This window comes from Pelodiscus sinensis, chromosome 10 (genome assembly GCF_049634645.1).
Source record: "Pelodiscus sinensis isolate JC-2024 chromosome 10, ASM4963464v1, whole genome shotgun sequence".
NCBI lineage: Eukaryota > Metazoa > Chordata > Testudines > Trionychidae > Pelodiscus > Pelodiscus sinensis.
The window spans coordinates 50858767-50878638 of NC_134720.1; the positions used below are offsets into that span (position 1 = coordinate 50858767).

Below are 19872 nucleotides of genomic sequence, written 5' to 3' on the forward strand. Positions count from 1 at the left end.
AGTCTTCCAAATCTATCCCTTTTATTATTTGTTTCCTATACAAATGTTCCACCCAACAAAAATAAAGCAACTATACTTACTTCATTCCCTGACCACCTTTTGTCTCCGCTGTCCACGCTATTGAAGCCAGAATCTAGTGCTCCATAGGGCCGACTGGAGTACAGTTCCTCATGACTGTCAAGAAGATAATTTTAGTCACTATCATGTAAATGTCCCAGAAAATGTTAACTTGTGACAGAGCTGACAACGGAATAAACATGGAGCAGAGCTAAGCGGTGTCCACAATATAATACATTAGAAGTTGTCACATGACATTCACCATGCAAAATACCTTCTAAGAGAATATGTTCTTCCAACTACAAACATTCCCATCTGTTAGCCAGCTGTTTGACATGATGCAGCTGCCTTGTGCTTTCAAGAGCTGGTCTAACCCTATGCCCCAAACAATTTCAACAAATGTAATTTTTTTTTTCAAACTGACCTGTTCTCCTTTAGCAAGTCAGTTCATTTTGTATTACTGAGGTGTTTTAGATGAATGACTCTTCACCACTCCACCCCAAAACCATTTTTCCCATAATCACACAAACATATTTATTACACATACATATACATATATGGAAATGAGCATGCACCTCTTTTAGAAGTCTGACAACATTGAAAATGTATACTTTCTCTCTTCCCTATACCAAGCATTATTAATCTAAAGTAGTCTATAAAGACACCACACATGTTCAACTGAAATATATCAGCACTTGAATGATATACAAATTTAGTTTTCACTCATTACATTGATCTATCAATGACTTGCCTAGACACAGACATTACATATGTGCAATAAAAGGCTGAAAATATAACCCATAACATAAAGGAGCTACATGGTACTTTTCCTGTTCTAAGTGGGTACAGAGACAACACAGTGCAGCTGTATAACCATCACAGCTGTTGAATCTGGCAACTGCTAGATCTAGCTAGAGCAGCAGTGTAACAATGGCACTTGTCTGATCCACTGCAGATGGCATTTCACAATGGATCAACTGTCCTGCTGGCACTTCATGCCCCAGGGAAAACGGCAGCAAACAGCTATTACTGCATAATACACAAGCAGGAATTTCAGGAAGCTGATTGCTCCACCCAAGCATAGCTAATTGTAGGTCATTTTCTCACTGGTATTAATCTCTAGTTCTCCCTCTGTTTAAAAATCCCTCATCCAGGAAACACTTAATTTAAAATGACTGTTATTACTATTATCTATGCAGCACCATGGAGAGCATGGAACTTTACCAAAAAAAAGTGACACGCTAGAGTCCTGAGGACCTTGTAATCCTAGTTAGGCACAAGGGGTATGTCTGCACTGCAATCAGATGCCTGCTTGCAGGGAGGGTCCTAGAGCACATGCAGGGCAGCAAACAGACTTCACCTGGCCCTGGGCAAGGATGGAGGGTGGCTCCAGGCCCCCAGAAGGGGCAGGGCCTCAGGAAGAAAGATGGGGGAAGGGCCAGGCGGTGCTCCGATGGCGATTTAAAGAACCTCAGGCTCCGGCCACTGCTGTTGCGGCTGTACTGGTGGCTGGGAATCCTGGACCCTTTTAAATCGCTGGGCCCTGGGGTGGCTGCCCCTCTCTGTTGGCAGGCCTGAGCATGGGCTACAGCCCAAACCCAAACACCTGTACTGCAACTGAACAACCGCTTAGCCCAAGTTCAAATGAGCTGGCACAGACTAGCCATGGGTGTTTAACTGCTGCTATGCGGGCAAGCCTTCTCTACTGCCAAGCCCCCAAAGGAAACGCTGAAGCAGAGGAAATGAGGGCAGGTAACGTAGCACCCCTAGAGACACACACAGTGAAGAACGTCAGTTACTGCACAAAGAGCATTAACTGTTCATCTTCAAGTACTGCCACCCCGGGGGTGCTTCACTGCAAGTGACTACCAAGCAGTACCCCCAACTGGAGTGGGAGCTTTGGAATCAAGTCCAAGACTGAATACAACACAGCATTTCCCAAGGCAGCACCTGACCTAGGAGACTGGACCACTGCATAATGCTTGAAAAGGTACGTCTAGAGGACCAAAATGGCAGCCTTACAAATGAACAGAACAGGATCATTCTTGAGTAATGTCATAGAAGTAGCTACAGATCTTACAGAACAGGCCAACACCCTAGAAACAGCTGCGTATCTGACAAGTTACAGCATGAAAAGATACAATCAGAAATCCACCTGGAGAGTCTCTGGTGGAAATCATTGATTCTTTGGATCTATTCGCAATAGTCATGAACAGTCTGCGTGACTTCTTAAATTACTTAGTTCTTTCCAAATAAAACGCTAATGCCCTTTAACATCCAGAGTGTGTAAAAAAGATCTCTTTGGACTGATGAGACTTGGGGGGGTTGATGTGAAGCTCATATGACGCCTTCAGTAAAAACCAGGGGTGTGGATGTCACAAAACTCTGTCCTTGAAAAATACTATATATGGAGAATCCCTATTCCCCAATCCCACAAACAGGGGTGATAATTACCAAAGACACATCTTCTGAGATACATTTATTAGGGAAGAGGATGACTCAAATGGGGGGCCCATAGTGCATCAAAGTACTGTTTTCACACCCCTGACAGGAATGGGTTTCTTAACTTTGGGGAAAAAGTTTCACAAGCCTCTCAGCACCTTTACCATAGTAGGATGGGCAAAGAGTGAGAATCCCTCAACCGCTGAAAGAAGGGCTGTTACAGCTGCCGAGAGGACACTGGCAGAGTTCACAGACAATTCGATTTTTTTCAGCACTAGGAGGTAATCGAGGACACTCCAAAGGGAAGAATGAACAGACACATTTTTCTGGACACACCATATGCATTATTTTCCACTTGTGGAGATAAGTGAATTTCATTGGATCTTTCCTCCTGTCCAATAATACCTGTTGTACTTCCTTAGATCAAGCTGACTAGTCTCATTAGCCACTGACAAGCCAAGCTTTCATATGAAATATCTTGAGGTTGAGAAGAATGCAGCCAGCATTCTGAAAATGCAGACAAGGCATGCATGAGAACTTGAACATTTAATAGAAGACGAGATGAATCAGGTAAGAGTGCCATAGCTGTCTGAGCCACATTAGGATTAATAATGGAATTCTGGCTTTGTCATGCTTGATCTTCCTGAACCGTTTCAGAATCAGGAGTTTGGGAGAGGGGGCACATATATAGATGGCCTCTTATCCATGGAATAAGGAAGACAACTCCCAAAGAGAGAGGAATCAGTCCTTCCATTAAGCAAAAGTGTTTGTGCTTGGTCACAGGGGGAAAAAAAGGTTTATTTTTGGAACTTTCACTTTCAAAAAATTTGATTGAAAAGCTGAGGATCCCACTTCCATTTATAGACTTGGAAAAAATGCCTGCTGGGGTTGTCCACTAATCTGTTTGCATCCCCAGAAGGAAAGATGCTGAAATAACGATTCAATTGGCTATGCCCCAGTTCCAGAGCTTTACTGTTTCAGCACAAAGGGAAGAGAACCTGGCCCACCGCTCTTGGTTGATGTAGCGCATGCAAGCTACACTGTCCATGAGACTATGGTCTTTTCCTGTTTAAAGTCAGGAAGTGGATGCAGGCATTCCTGAGTTTCTTCAGTTTGAGGACGTTGATATGTCTGTTGGGAAGAGCATTTGGCCCGGATAGTGAGGGTCGCCAAGTGCATGGTCCCAGTTCATCACACATGTGTGAACTGTTATGGTAACAGAGGGGTGGCTGAACAACTGGAAACCCTATGCAAACATCGTCTAGATCCCGCCATCATTTGAGAGAGTCTGAGACCTAGTGAGGATCTGACACTAACTTGTTCAAGTTGTGTTTGTGTGGAGTATTAAGAGTCTGATTGTATGTGCCCTGGACACAGTGTGATTGTATGTGCCAAACTCCATCTTCAAAGGTGCTGGCTGTCATATATCCAAGTAACTGAACACAACTTATTGATATCCATAAGCTGATGTGAATCTTTGAGAGAAGACTTGCTAACTAAGGATGTTAAAACTGCGGTTACCTAGCTAATCATGTATTAGAGAGGTAGGCATGTTAGTCTGAATCTGCAAAAGTGATGAGGAGTCCTGTGGCACCTTATAGACTAACAGATTTATTGAAGCATAAGCTTTGGTGGGCAAAGACCCACTTTGTCAGATGCATGCACTAGCTAATAATATAATCGATACAACTTGTATCAACTATACAATTAGTTGATAGGACTGTTCTGCAAAGCCATAGAGGGGGTAGCTCCAGGAGCCAGCTTGAGCCAGGACTGAGCAGTTCTAGCTTGTGCCAGCTCCGGGAACCACCCATACTGGGGGGCTCTGCATTTTAAATGTCATAAGAGCCACCAGCAGCCCCTGTTCACAGTGGACAGCCCTGTCCACGCTGAACAAGGGCTGATGCCAGAGCAACCTGCCGCCAACAGAGGCTGCCCTGGCACCAGCCCCTGTTCGCAGCAGCCAGGGTTGGCTGTGGGCAGGGGCTGCTTGGTGGAAGCCTCTCTAACCCCCCCCCACACACACACACACATTGCCTCCAATAGAGGCAGTAGGGGGGAGGGGCAAGTGGCATCCTGGAGATGATGCTGGGGGGGAAACCAGCTTTTAAACCAGCTCCTGCTCCTGTTTCCCCACCTTGCTTGCACTATTTCCCTGCTGTGCCTCTGCCTCCCCTTGCAGAGATGGTGCTGGGAGTAACTGGCTTTTAAACCGGCTCCCTCTAGCACTGGTTCTGGCTACCCCTGCTCCACTTCTCTCTGATAGAGGTAGCAAGGCGGGGGAGCAACTAGTTGAGTCACTACTCGACTCAACGATTTGCTTATGCTTACCACATAGTTGACTAGTTGCTTACATCCCTATTACTAACATTGAGAATCTGTTGAAAGACAGGCCCTGGATGGTATAGCATTAAAGGAGGCACCTATGAACTCTCTTTTATATGGCACTCAAGGGGATTTCTTGATGGTGAACTTAACCCCAGCTTGTAGAACAGGGATCTCATTGTCTGTATGGCATCAAAAACCTCATTGTAGGACCAGCCCGTGACTAGCCAGTCATTGAGGTAGTGACAAGAATCCCTCCACATGACTACCACTGGAGAACGGCAGTATTGGCTGTGTCCAATGAGGCTTTTAGCAGAATTTTAGTTAACAACTGACGTGCACTAAAAACAGCCCGAAATGGTTCATGCTTATCAGCCAGCAAATGCTCAGTAAAGGTTGTGAATTTGGTATAATTTGAATGACTGTATTTAGCTATGAGAGCTTGATAGCGTGTGATCCTAAATTGCAAAGTCACAGATTAGTAGGTCTTTCTGCTGAATAGATAGAGGTGGTTTTGGTCCTTCACACAATGTTGCTTGCCATATTCTTTCACTATCTCCAAAACCAGTGATTTCACCGTTGGATGGGTGATCAGAAACTCAGCCTTTAGCTGGGACATATTTGTACAGCCCTTTTTACAAGCTAGTAGAATCGCTGCAAGGGTCTGTCAGCTGGATCTGGCAGGATCCAACAGAGCCTCATTAATTAATAGACAGGGAACATTCAGGTGTAGGGAATCCATCGGAAGACACCCAGGAGCTTATGCTGACACTCCCTGACTTCTTCCAAGGGGATCTGCAGGGAATCCAAAATGTGCCTCATTAACTCTTGACCGTGTCTGAAGTCATTAGCCACGGTTGGTTGGGGAAGCATAACCACTTCATCTGGGGAAGATGAAGAAATATTCGTTTTCAGAGAAACCGCTTTATCTGTCCTGGCTTCCTGCTCTTCAAAGGATTCTTGTGCTTGTGGTAATAGAAGAAAAGCAGTAGGTGTAGGAACATCTCCCCCTATGCTCCCTGTGAGAAAGACTAGGGGCACAGGACAATCGCAGATGACAGGCAGCACATGGAATGCAGTATGGCCACTGGAGAGATCCAAAAGGCATTAAGGGTAGCATCCATTGGTGCTCAAACCAGGTTGAAGAACATGAGTTCATCTGTGGTACCATTCCCCACTTTTGTCACAAGCGTCAGGATAAAAATTCCTTGTCTGAAGCATCAGGAAATCCTGGATGGAAATATCTGAACTGAAGGAAAATTTCTCCTCTTCAAGAACGAAGCCCCAGCACTCTCTGAAGGTGTTGGAGAGTCAAGTGGTACTGAGAAAAGGTCCCACGGCAGAGACCGCACTTGTCTTGGTACTGAGAACCTTTAGTACCAACAAGGGAGATTCCGGCTCCTCCAAAACTAGTAGATCCTTTGAAAACCTGAACTCCTGCAATACCAGATGAATTTGAAAGGTGGGAATATTGTCAGTACTGAGGCCATAGGCTGCTCTGGCTAGTTCACTCTGGTTGAACTACTCAATACTGATGTGATGCTTTGGAAGGTGTTCAGACCATTTGGGAGACATGGCTTCTTCCCGGTAGTGGGGCAGTCTAAGATGTCAATGATACCAAAGGAATTTTGGGTACCATTGTCTTAGAGGTAAAAAGCTCAGATGATGCTTGTGTAGCACTAAAGGTCTCGGTACCAACGCATGCTTGTTGACCTTCTTCTTTGCTGAGTCTGGAGTCCCAGGCACAGAACAAGTACTGGGAATGTTTGCAGCAGCCTTGCATACCCAGGGTGACACATGGGGTCTCAACAGAGGTCTTGCTTTGCAGGAACCAATGGCTTTTTGAGGTGAATGCTTGCTGCAGAGAATGACTCAGTTTTGTATGGGTCTTTTTTGTGGATTTGCATTGGGTAGATGAAAGTGAATGTGCTGAATTTAATGGGGCACTGTGTTCACTCAGCAGCTAATGTCTGGAGGGGCAAGAGTCCTGGATCTGAGACCAGTTGAAGGAAACGCAAGGGTGTCAGTTTTAGCTCCCGATGTTTTCTTGACCCACACTTAAAAAGCAGAGCAGATAGAGCAGTTTGTGGGATTTTGGACTCTCCCAAGCAGTGGATACAACAGGAATGCGTGCTGCTGACCAAGATGCACTGTCAACAGATGTACTGCTTGAAGCCCAGAGCTCCTGGTATACCCCAGGACAACGGATATCTAGCAGGGGAAGTTCCCCCTCCCTCAATGGAAAAGGGATCAAGAGAAAGATCTCCTAAATACAAAGTAAATAAGACGAAATAATAAAACTAAAAAGGCAACTACACCAAGCACTTCAAAGTAAGGCACAATAATGCGCAGTCTCAGGTCGTGACAATGGAGAAAGAACAGAGGATGGTTTGTTCACACAGCACTCTACAGCCTTAGAATGGGGCATAAGGAAACACAGGGCACATGCGTGGGCTGAACAGGTTCTGCAACCTAAGATCTCCAATTAAAGGAACAAGGGGAGTAGGCATACAGGAAGCAGAGCACCCATAGTGACATTTCTGAAATTAAAACTAAGGAATAAAAAAAAATGAGGGAACAAGAATAGCCAAAATGAAATACACTTATTTTTAAGTGTACATCTGCAAAAGGATCCACATAAGCAAACCATTAACCCTACACCGAGCATCATTTACATTACTAGGGCTCTGACTGTATGGACTCATAGGCAGGATCTAGCATTATGTTTGTTCGGGTACGTCTAGACTACATGCCTCTGTCGCCAGAGGCAGGTAGATTAGGCTACCAGACATAGGAAAATGAAGCGGCGATTTAAATAATTGCCGCTTCATTTAAATTTACATGGCTGCCGCGCTGAGCCGACAAACAGCTGATCAGCTGTTTGTCGGCTCAGTGCGATAGTCTGGACGCGCGGGTGGAGACATCAAAGGTATTTGTCGACCACCCAGGTAAACCTCATCCCAGGAGGCATACTTCTACATTCTACATTTGAAAGATGCAGTCTGTCTTCAGACCTCAGAAAAACTGGAAAATGTAGGGTTACTGTCTACTCAGGACTTTATATGTTCTTTATAGAGAGCAGTCTTTAAGAAATCAGCTGAGACTGCAGATACTTTCTCTCATTAATGAGCTGGCTGCAAGCAGCAAAATTAAGCAATAAGAAGTAGGCAGTACATTTCATGCCCAACACATAAGGCACGAAGGGAAAGTAGCTAACCACCTGAGAAGTGCAATAATCACTCTGAAAAGCAGTGTCTAAAGTATCTTTCTGTAAATTTATCCATAAAAATAAGTGACACAAGATGTGCATTTAATGGCCACTGATAAGAAGAGATCATCACTGACAGCCAGAAATCTGAAGTAACATTGTAATACAAGCATATATTTCCATCTCCTTTCTATTCAGGCAATAGAACTACTAGAGCCTTTCAAACTTAATTAGTGCAAATGATTCCTACTCCACTGATCCCATACACCTGTACTTCAAACTTTTATGTCTTGCATTACAGACTTTCTCCTCCCTATCTCAATACTGAAGCTAGGCTCCTCTGAAGTGCTGTTGCTTCCTCCATTCCACTCAGTCATCCATGACCCAACGTTGAGCTGGACTGCTCCATATTTCAGTCTCACAGCTAAACAGCCCAAAGGTTAAAGGTCACAATTTAATACTAGTCCACAGACACTGATCAGAACAGTCAATGTCTTATTCTGGTAAACTGATACAACTGCCTGAAAGGCTGGAAGCCCGTTCTTTATAGAAAACAGTAGTATAGGTTGAAACTTCCTAGTCTGTCACACTCTGGTCTGGCATGATTTGAGTTAGCCAGATGTCCACTTATCATGAGTGTGACTAAATTTCCCACAGTCCCATAAAGTTTATTTATAGCCACCAGTCCTGGCTCTTGGTGTTTTTTCTGAAGAGGGTGTGCCCTTTGGCACTGGCTGAATTGAGTTATTACTTAGTTTCTCCTTCTAAACTGTCTTACCCAGACCCCTGCAAGACTGGCTCAGAGGGTGACACACCCCATATTGTTCTTCAAGGCCACAAGAACCGGTGGAATATACACTGACTGACAAGCATCGATCCAGGTTTGGCTGCTTCTGAATTCAGGAGAGTGCACGAGTTTTACCCAATCCTCACCAAATGTAACATGAGCAAACTTACCATGAGCCAAATCCCATGGGTCTTCTATCATAATCAGGCAAGTCTGGAGCTATCTTGCATGCTTCTATGTTCAGGTATTTAAATATGTGAAATTTTCCTTTTATGCATATCTATAAAAAAGAATCCATAAACATATTTAGCATTTTATTTTGTCTATGCATTACACACACATTGAAGAGCTGTTGTGAACACTGAGGGACTGAGGGAAGGGGCAAGGCAGATCTTGGATTGCCCTTAACATTCAGAAAGTGATTTTAGGAATAAAAAGGTTGGGGACCACTGATCTATGGAAGCCGTAAGTCACAGCCCTTTGCACTCTGAGTCAGGGGAAGCAGGTCATTCCCAAGGGCTATACATACATATTAAAGATTAAATCAGCCATTGACCACATTGTATTTAGCCTCAAGGCTCCCGTTTGGGCAGTCTGCTGTATAATGACTGAAAATGCATTGCCGTTTCAGGTTCCCAGGTCACTACTTACACCGTAGAATGGCACAAAAATGGTTTTTGTTCATAGCTCTTGGCTCTTCCCCAAAGCTTACTCTGCTCTAGAGTCACTTGCTTATTTCACTTGTGCTGTACAATGAGAAGTTTACTCAGAAGACTAACAAGGGAATTCCTGCAGTAACCACATACCTAATTCCAGTAGAACAAGCTAGTTAAGGGAAGTGGAGGATGGGTTTCTTTAAGGTCTCTAGAGAAACAAAGGTTCCTTAGGATATTACTGTTCACAAATGAAAGTTGTAATCCTTCAGTTTCTAATCTTACTTTGCACCCTCTGGTAAAGACAGCAGCCATTTTAATTCCCAACTATAATTCACCTGTGCAGGGGGTGACTGTAGAGGGTTGTTATCTAGTGTGATCGTCTGAAGATGCCTGAGGTTCCGATAACAAACAGGAATTGTTGTGATTTTATTGCAGGAGAAATCTAACCGAATCAAAGGCAATTCTGCAAGCTCTGGAGATAAGAAAACAAACATTCAATCTAGTAGCTTTAACAAACAGTATGCTGACTACTAGTTCTTCAGGAAACAAGCTTTAAAAAGAATAAAACAATGTCAGTTGTTATATATGACAGACTTTCATCTGCTGATCTCACCTTCAGGTAAATGCACCAAATGGTTTCTCCTGACATTCAGGTCCCGCAAAGACTCAAGGCTGCCAATCTGTGGAGGTATTGTCTGTATTTCATTGCAGCTCACATCCTGCAATACAAAACTATAAAGTGAGCCACTTTCTTGGGACTTGAGCCTGTTGAAATAAATCCCAATGGTAACAAACAATTCCTGCCTTCTGGTTTTGTAGGTGTCTGTACATTAACTCTTACAGGCAATGTTTTATGTACAAACTTGACAAAAAATAAACAGTTCTGTGACACACAAGATTGTCAAAGTGTTACACCAACATTTAGAAAGTCTCAGCACTCTGACAAAGTTAGGTATTAATTACTCCCATTTTACAAATGGGAATACAGAGGCACACACTTTTTTTTAAGTATCTCGTCAGTGGCACAGCAAAGAAAAGAATGAATCCAGGAGAAATTACACCAGCTCATAAAAGCTCTTAAGACAAGTTACATGATATGAATAAAGTGAAGGAATAAAGATTAGTGTTATGATTTTGTCAAGGATATTTTTACTAACTGTCACAAACAGGACATAGGTAATTAAGAAAAATTCACAGAAGCCCATGATTTGCCCCTGACTTTTACTAAAAATATCCATGACAAAATGGGAAGTCACTGGGCAGCTGGAGGCTTCAACCCCTCTACGATGGCATTTCAGGAGCCAGGGGTTGTGGAGATCTCCCTGCTACCCACAGGGATTTGGGGCTGCAGCAATCCACTGTCTGCAACAGCTGGGGACTGTGGGATACCCAAACTGCCCATAGCAGCTCAGAGCTCAGGCACCCGGCTGCCTGAGGTGGTGGAGATACCCCGCAGCTCCCTGCCACTGCGGGAGGTGGTAGAACCCTGCAGCTCCCAACTATGTAAGCCACAGAGATCGCTGGAAATCATGGAATCCATAACTTCTGCAACCCCCATGACAGAATCGTAGCCTTAATAATGATATATCCATGTACATTCAGTTAGAAAACTAGCATGTTAGCTTCAATTTCAATAATTCCTTCACAGGCTCTGGAGAGCATGGAGAAACATTACATGCCATATACCTTGTCTGGATATTTTCAAGGGGCTATCCTCAATACCTCTAGGCAAATTTACAAGACCATTTAGAACAGACAAAAAGTATAAAATACTTGCTAAATTACCAGTATAAAAGAAGAGAAGGCTGAGATGAGAGGTGACCTGATCACTGTATCTAGGTACTTTCACATGGTAAAATAATCTGCTAGTGGGGGATTTTCAGTCTTGCGGACTAAGTGCATAACAAGGGACTAATGGCTGGAAACTGAAGTCAGACAAGCAGAACCGTAAAATAAGATGTAATTTCATAGCACTGAAGATAAACAAACACTGGAACATCTTATCTGGGTGGGGGTGGACTGCCGTCACTTGTGAGTCTATACAGGGAAATTAGGTATTTTATCTAAAATACATGCCTTGATCCAGCTTCTGAAAGGAGGCGTGGACAGGCTTCTAGCCTCAGAGTTTATGAATGCCCCTGTTCATTTCCTTCCCCATTGCACTCAATATTCGCATAACACTTGCAACTCAGCAGTAAAATCAAACTTTATACTTCAGGTGGCTGTGGCAGCAGTCAGGAAAAGAAAATTCCCCTGATGAACAATTGGCCATATGTATTCTATATTTTTCCCCAACCCTCAGTGAAGCATTAGGAATTGGCCTTAGTTGGACATATGATGCCAGACGTGGTAGACCAGTGCTCTGAAGTGATACCTGGTCACCAGATTTCGAATTGGGAAGGAATTTTCCCCTGGTCAGATTATCAGGGATCTTTGAGGGGTATTTTTGCCTCTCTCTGGGGGCAGGGAAACGTGTGACACCTCCTCCCTCAGCCAAGGGCATGTGGCATTTAGAGGGAACCGCCAGCTGTTCAAAACGGGTGGCAGTTCCCTCTAGGCGCTGCATGCCTATTGCATGGCAGGGGCAAGAGACTTTGCGTGTTCCCCTGCCCCCAGGCCTCAATTGGGCAGGGGTGGGGGAGTGTGCAAAGTCTCCTCTACCCACCAGAGGTGCCTTGGGCCTAGAGGGAACCACCCCTTTTTGCTCAGGGTCCTGCCCCTGCTAGGGGTGGAGCCAGCCAATTGACCACAGACAACATTCATGAAGTTGCCCCCTGCCAAAATTATTGCCCATCCCTGACATAATCCAGTTCAGGGATTCTCACAACAAAATGCTTGGTGACCTCTGACTGCGGTCACCAACTCTTGCAGGTGGCTGCTATGACAATTTTTCCTAAAATACGTAATGAACTTTAGGCAAAACATACAAATATGCACAAATCCATGTCCAAATCACAGTAATTTATGTATGTAGAGGTTTGGGGGTTTGCTGAAGACTCAATCAGAAAAATAATGTACAGTTGTCTCTATTCACAGCCCACACTTAAAAAACCTTTGGCCAATCCCCAACTCTTCTGACACCATGCTCTGCCCCAGAAGCGGCCAGCAGCAGGGCCAGCTCCTAAGCAGCAGGGGCACGGGGCTCTCCATATTGTGGAGCCAGTGCTCAAGGCAGAGACACTTTCACTGCCAGAAACCAGCCAATGGGAAGGGTCAGTGTCTGCAGATGAGAGCCATGGGTAGCTGCTTGCACACCTCAACCTAGGAGTTGGACCTGTGGCTGGCTGCTTCAGTGTGGTCCAAGGTGCCAAGACAGGCAGGAAGCCTGCATTCAAGCCTGGGTGGTAAGCCTGTGCCCTTACCCAGTCCTGCACCCCAACCCCTACTACTCCAGCCCACAGACCCTCCTACACAGTGAACCCTCATCCCCCACCCCACAGCCCTCATGCCTGCACCCATATCTACTGCCCCATCCCTAAAACCAGTCCTGCACCCCCAAAGCCCTTATCCCCAGCTCTGCTGGGTCTCAAGCATCAACAATTTTTTCAATGGGATAATCAGAAAAAAGTTTGAAAATACCACTGCTCTATTTATAGGATAATATGTGTATGGCAGGGAGTAGTAATCCACAGGGAACTTTTATTTGGACCACAGAATATATTATACGAGTATGAATATCTTGGTAGCACTTATTTGTTTGAACAAAGTTCCATTCTGATTCTCTCTTAGTATTTATCTCAATCTCATTACTATTGTATTTGAGCGCCATGTTCCAAGAGGAAGGTCAGCGTTATTATCCCCATGTTATAAAAGGAGAACTGAGGCACAGAGAGACTTGCCCAAGTTCACAGGAAGTCTGTGGCAAAGCAAGGAATTGAACCTGGTTTTTTAAGTACCTAATGACTAGGTACTTCATCATCCTTCCTCTCTTGGTGGAATACAGTTACTTAATCTCGATGAAATCTAAATCCACTAGTGCAAGTTATTTATAAATTAAGGGCCAAACAGCAATAATTATCAATAAATATGTACTCACAAGCTCTGTAAGGTGTCTGAGCTGTCCAATTTCTTCAGGAAGTGAGACCAGCTTATTATTACTTGCTATCAAAACTTTCAAAGGTAGACTACACATATGTACTGGCAATGTTGAAAGTTGGTTTCGACTTTTGGTAAGAAAAAAAAAAGAAAGTCAGAATATGGGAAGACACCATTTACCAATTTTAACACAACATAATACAATACCAAAATCACATATTCTATTTTGACAGGATGCAATAGAATCAAATCCATTTCAACACACATTTACAGGTGGGCTTGTATCTTGCAGTCTCTTCTTTATACATCTTTAGCTTTACCAAGGTTTGAGAATCTGCTACTACTGCTGGGGATGGGGTGAGAGGGCATTTTTGTAGGAGGCTTTTAGTCTCTGGCACTTGCTTGCTCTTTAAGCGTCTGGCCATTTTTAAGCACACTTGTTCTTTTTTTCTCTCTCTTTTTTTTTGTGGATCAGCATGTGGGGAACAGCTTAGGGTAGAACCAGCATATTATATGCTCAACAGAAATGTTAAATGTGTGTTTTAATTATTTACTTTGTAACAGGGCTAACTGTTATTGTGATAAGCACTTAAAAATCCCTGTTACAATGAATCTGGATAGCTTACAAGCCAGTATTTGACACTTCAAAATTTATGACCATCGAAGCGAACATGAGGTCATTAACTGCAACCTTAGTGAATGAATCAGCAGGAAAAGGATGGTTTATAATATGAGAATGCTATGATTTATTTGTAAACGGAAGTCATTAGCCTGGAAAATGACTGAAAAACGAGGGAAAAGTTAATGTTAGCTTAATGAGGTTTTAATGGATATTAAACTCAAGTTTATCAAAACGTGGCACTGTTCTTCTAGCATGTAGACTCTTGATTTCCCACTACGACATACTACTCTTGAGCAACAGATGAACCCATGTTGGCTGGTAACAAGCGACAATAATTTGAAGTACACCTGTTAGAGATCACAGCAATAGGAAATCTCTCTCTGACTCATATCCTATTCCCACAATGTACATCATAAAGCAAAAAAGGAAGATAAGCAAAATTTAACTGGCAAAAGGGTAATGCCAGATGTAGTGCAAACATTTTTTTTTTCATGACTAGTATCATTACTAGTTTGTAATGGGGGTTCTTAATACACTGGTTTTAGAGATATAGATTGCTGTATGCAGTTCAACTTCAATAAGATTATACAACATAGTTATACTGCAGATGAGGAAATTAAGTTATATTATAGTTAGTGATGTAAAAACTTGCCTAAATTGGTTAACCAGTTAAACGCGACAGGCGGGGGCTGCTCCAGTCCCGGTGCAGCCACAGGTGCTTCGCCAGCCCTGCTGGCCTGCTGTGGCCATGCCTCTATGGGCGGGGAGGCTTCCCCCTCCGGATGCACCTTCTATTTAATCAGTTACCCAGTAAGCATGCAAGTGAGACTAATGCTTACCGGTGAACCTTTTATATCCCTAATTACAGGCAGGCTATGTATTTATGTTTTGTAAGAAACTGTTTAAAAGCCACTACAGACAATTTCTCTGTGCTTTATTAGAAGTTGCAATTAAATACTTTTCTTTCTTGGGCACCTGCTGACATCTAATAAGTGCTGACACTGAACAGGCGGATGAATCAGTTTTCTCTCTTTTAATTCTAATTGCATGCAATCCCTGTCATGAAATAGAATCCAGCAGTTTTTTGATAAAATCCATGCATATTGATTTAAACTAAGTTTTGGGTTGCATTGTCTTTGTCAAATATTCATTTCATATCATACCTCTCAACTTACTGTTAATAATTTCCTATATTTATCTAGTTATTCAAGAAGTAATGGTTCTTATTTACAGAGCAAAGAAGGAAAACCCACAAGTATCAGTGAAACATATAGTACAAGATGCTATATGTTTAGACAATAAATCCTGTGCGTATATTTTACATAACTGATTTAAATATAAGAAGTGCACCTACCCAATGCTTAAGGTGCATAGGCAAACAATATACTCTACATTCAATAACATTTATTACATGTACAGCAAATACTGATTATATTCTGAATTACACATGCAGTGGTTAGGCACAATTTAAAACACAGTTAAAACACAGTCAGTGGCCACTATTTTTAAAGTTAAGTATTTTTTAAGTTCAAATAGCTAACAGTTCAATTTCCATTAAAAGGAAACAGGCAATATTATGCTTTCAATGCTCATTCAACTTAAACTACTTCTGAATTACATCATTCAATATATAACTTACCAACCCAAGAAACATTTACTTCTCTCAGCCCCACATATTTAATTATTGGTTCTATCCTTTCTCTCTATTCACTCACATACAAAAAGAGATTGTCCAGCTCTATCTGGAGTAGATTTGTACTGCTCACTTCCTCTGACTTCAGCAATTTGTTCCATATGCAGACTAGCTATAGAAAGAAGAAATTCTGAGCAATTTGTTTAATTGCCAGTCGTCTCCTCAATGTCAAGCGGTGACCTCTTATTTTCAAATTAGTCTCTTAAACAGCACTTTTACTAGCACTGATCCATGCCTTTTAACTTTAGGACTCTAGCAAGCAGAAACTTGTTCTCTCTGTATTCAAGATGTACTGTAAAAAAATCTAAATTTATACATATCACTTATAAAGTTTTTGCATACTGAGAACTATTCAGACATCTATTTTCTGACCTATAACTCAATTTCTCTTAATTTTTAATCACTCTTGATTGACCTTTGCTTTGAAAAAGTCTAAACAGGATCACAAAGATTTGATATAAATAGCATAAAAAGATCCAAAGTTGCTGGCTTTAATGCACAGGTTGGACCTCCCTGGTCTGGCTCTCTTGGGATCTGAGTTGACCCGGACCGGGGAGTATGCTGGAGCAGGGGAGGTCAGCACTCCCCTGCTGGCTGCCCCGCTCCCGGGCTCCTCTTCCCTGGGGCTCCCTGCCCTGCCACTGCCCCGCTAAAGCTGGCCCAGCACAACTCCCCACCTTGCTGCCCACCTGCTGCCCCAGGGTTCCTCAGGGTCCCTAGTGAGGACCGCTTGGCTGCTGCTGGACCTGCTACCACAGGGTGTTCTCCAGGGTTCCAGGCTGGGGCTACCCAGCAGACACCAGCCCTGCTGCCACCGGGGGGTTCTGGCTGCCTGCCTCTTCTACCCCACTTCCGCTGGGTGGGGAGAGAGAGGAGGAAGAGAAAGTTCCCTGGCAAAGGCTGCCTGGCCACCCCAGCCCCGCAAGGTTTCTTGGGGTTCCTGGCCGGGGCTGCCTGGCCGCAGGAAGCCCAGCAGCAGCAAGGAATTCCACAGCTGGGGCCAGGACTCCCCGGCCATGTGGCCCTGCTAATGCTGGGGGTTCCCCAGCCTGGACAGGAGCTCCCTGGCCACTGCATGGCTCCAATGATGGCGGGCGTCCCTGGCTGGGGCTCCCTGGCCACTACCTGGCTCTATTAATGCTGGAGTTCCAGGCCAGGGCAGGGGCTCCTCAGATGCCACCTGACCCAGCTCCCCAGCCACTGCATTGCTCCTGGGCTCTTTGGTCAGCAACATTTCTAGCCCTGCCGGAATAGACACTCCTGGATTTGGGAGGTTCAACCTGTAGTGATTTAAAAAAAAGAGAGGCCTCCAGCTACTTAGGTAACTACCTGATTCAAAGAATATGCATGTGGCTTTAACCACTACAACTAATATATTTATTTTGAGTCTGCATTATTCAAGCTGTAGCTCATTTCTGCTTCTTACATGACCCATTCCTCATCCATGCCTGAACTTTTGGTTATACCATCAACGTTTACAAGCTCACGCCTAAATAAGAGTTGCACACTCACTAAAGCCAATAGGAAAAGGTCTCAAAAGACTAGAAAAATCTAGCTACTGGTGATTTTTGCTACTTTATTAAAAACTAGCACTACTGCCGTGTAGTGGGGTACCCCTCCACCTTTGTTACGGGATACTCCCCCTTCCCATCACCCACAGGGTCGTTAGTTCAAACCCCTCCTCGCGGTTGCCTATGTGCGTCCCAACTAATCAGGTCATTAACTTGCCGGGTCTCCCCGAGACATCGGCTGAGCGGTTTCCTCCTGATGACGAGAGGGGGGTCCGGGCCCACCCCCTCTCACGGACCCCAGCCCAGGGCCCAAAGGACTCAGACGGAACCTTCGTCCGGTCCGGCTGACGGGGCCGTAGCCGCAACTCGTCAGCCCGCAGGCTCCCTTCGCTCACCCTGGGCTGCTTCCTCTCCCCACTCCGGTTCACCCTGCTGAGCAAGGCTTACCCCTTCAGCTTCGGGCCCCTCCACCTAACGGCCCCGGGGAGGCAGGCCATTCGCGGCCTGCTTCCCCCTCCTTCCCTGCTGGCGGCATTTAAATCCCCCGGATCTGCTCCGCCGCCGCGGCCCCACCCGGCGTGGCGTGGTAACGTCTCCCGTCAGCGGCCAGAGTAGCGCGATGGCGTCATCCGCCTGGCCGCCTCCCTGAGATCCTCCGGCATTTCTAGCCGGAAGGCCGCCACCGCCGAACCACTGACACAGCGGTTGGCGGGGCGTGCAGGGGCCGCACGGGCGGCTGTTCGCGGCGCGCCCCGCTCGGGGCTCCCGGCCTGACCCTCGAGAACCGCCGCGTACGTGGTCGGGCGGGTCATCTCAGTGCGGGGCGCCCCTGCCCCGTCACATGCCCCAATTAACAATTGCTTATTAACACCTGACTGTCATGAATAAGAAGCAAGGATATTTTACTGCGGACTAGGGATGTAAAAACCACTTAAACTGGTTAACCAGTTAAACGCTGCAGGCAGAGGATCTGCTGCAGCCAAGCCTCCTTGGATGGGGAGACTGCTCCCGTTGGCCGCACCTTCCATTCAACCAGTTACCTAGTAAGCATTCCAGTGAGACTAATGCTTTCTGGTTAACGGGTTAACCTTTTACATCCCTATTACAACAGCCCTACAAATGCCATCACATCCTCTCATGTCATAATTTGAAATTAAAGTACAATGGCAATTATCACCTTAGCTGCAAAGAAAAACCAGCAACTCTAGGACGCTGACCATTTAAAAATATTTTCAATTGTAATTTTTAAAGCTACTACAATATCTAAAATGACTATGATGGAAAGATTAGAGGGAAATAGTCTTGTATTTTCATTGTATTTGACGGTTTTACAACACTAAGTACAAGTTATTTTTACCATTTTCCCAGCCTCGCTAGGCTGTTAGCCATTTGCATGGATCTTTCACACAGCAATAGGAGAAGAACATATAAATACCAGCACCTGTTTATTATACCACTAGTGTTAATAATAATAAATGATCTTTTATTATTACTTTTATAAGTATTAATTAATAAGTATTAATTAATTGCTTTACGAAGTAGGGGGGGGTCACCATTTTATAAATGGGGAAAGTGGGGTACATAAGAAAGGCCATACTGGATCAGACCAAAGGTCCATCTAGCCCAGGATCCTATCTTCCAACAGTAACAAATAACAGCTGTGCCAGAGAGTGAACAGAACAGGTAATCATCATGTGATCCACCTCCTGTTATCAATTTGCAGCTTCTAACAGAGGCTAGGGACACCATACCTACCCATCCAGGTTAACAGCCACTGATGGACCTAACTTCCATGAATTTATCTAGCTCTTTTTTGAACCCTGTTAAAGTTCTGGTCTTAACAACGTCCTCTAGCAAGGAGTTCCACAGGTTGACGGTGTGTTGTATGAAGAAAAACTTCCTTTTGTTTGTTTTAAACCTGCTGTCTAGTCATTTCATTTAGTAACCCCTAGTTCTTGTGTTATGGGAACAAGAAAATAACTTTTCCTTATTCATTTTTTCACACCAGTCATGATTTTATAGACCTCTATCATATTCCTCTCCCTTAGTTTCCTCTTTTCTAAGCTGAAAAGTCCCAGACTTTTTAATCTCTTCATATGGGACCTGGTTTGGAACCCCTAATCATTTTTGTTGCCCTTTTCTGAATCTTTTCCAATGCTAACATATCTTTTTTGAGACAAGGTGACCACATCTGTACGCAGTATTCAAGATGTGGGAGTGCCATGGTTGTATATAAAGGCAATAAGATATTCTCTGTTTTAGTCTCGATTCCTTTTTTAATGATTCCTAACATTCTGCTTGTTTTTTTGACTGCTGCCACACTATGAGTAGATGTTTTAAGAGAACTATCCACAACGACTCCAAGATCTCTCTCGAGTAGTTATTAGCTAAATTAAAGGAAAAACTATGTAGCACTTTAAAGACTAACAAGATGGTTTAATAGGTGATGAGCTTTCGTGGGCCAGACCCATTTCCTCAGATCATATTCTGGAAGAGAATTGGCATGACAGTATATACCAAAGGAATACAGTGAAAA

At 44.1% G+C, this 19872-nt stretch overlaps 1 protein-coding gene across 5 annotated transcripts in view; it reads right to left on the reverse strand.

The window, feature by feature from the left end:
• The window catches only part of LRCH3 (leucine rich repeats and calponin homology domain containing 3), a 116386-nt gene that overhangs the window by 45485 nt on the left and 51029 nt on the right, over window positions 1–19872 (reverse strand). For all 5 annotated transcript variants that reach the window (XM_075938178.1, XM_075938180.1, XM_075938179.1 and 2 more), the window contains exons 3-7: window positions 13512–13638; window positions 10089–10194; window positions 9811–9947; window positions 8990–9099; window positions 81–174 (exon numbers count right to left, since the gene is read on the reverse strand). In XM_075938178.1, the coding sequence (XP_075794293.1) occupies window positions 81–174; window positions 8990–9099; window positions 9811–9947; window positions 10089–10194; window positions 13512–13638 (574 nt within the window). The remainder of the gene's footprint in view (window positions 1–80; window positions 175–8989; window positions 9100–9810; window positions 9948–10088; window positions 10195–13511; window positions 13639–19872) is intronic.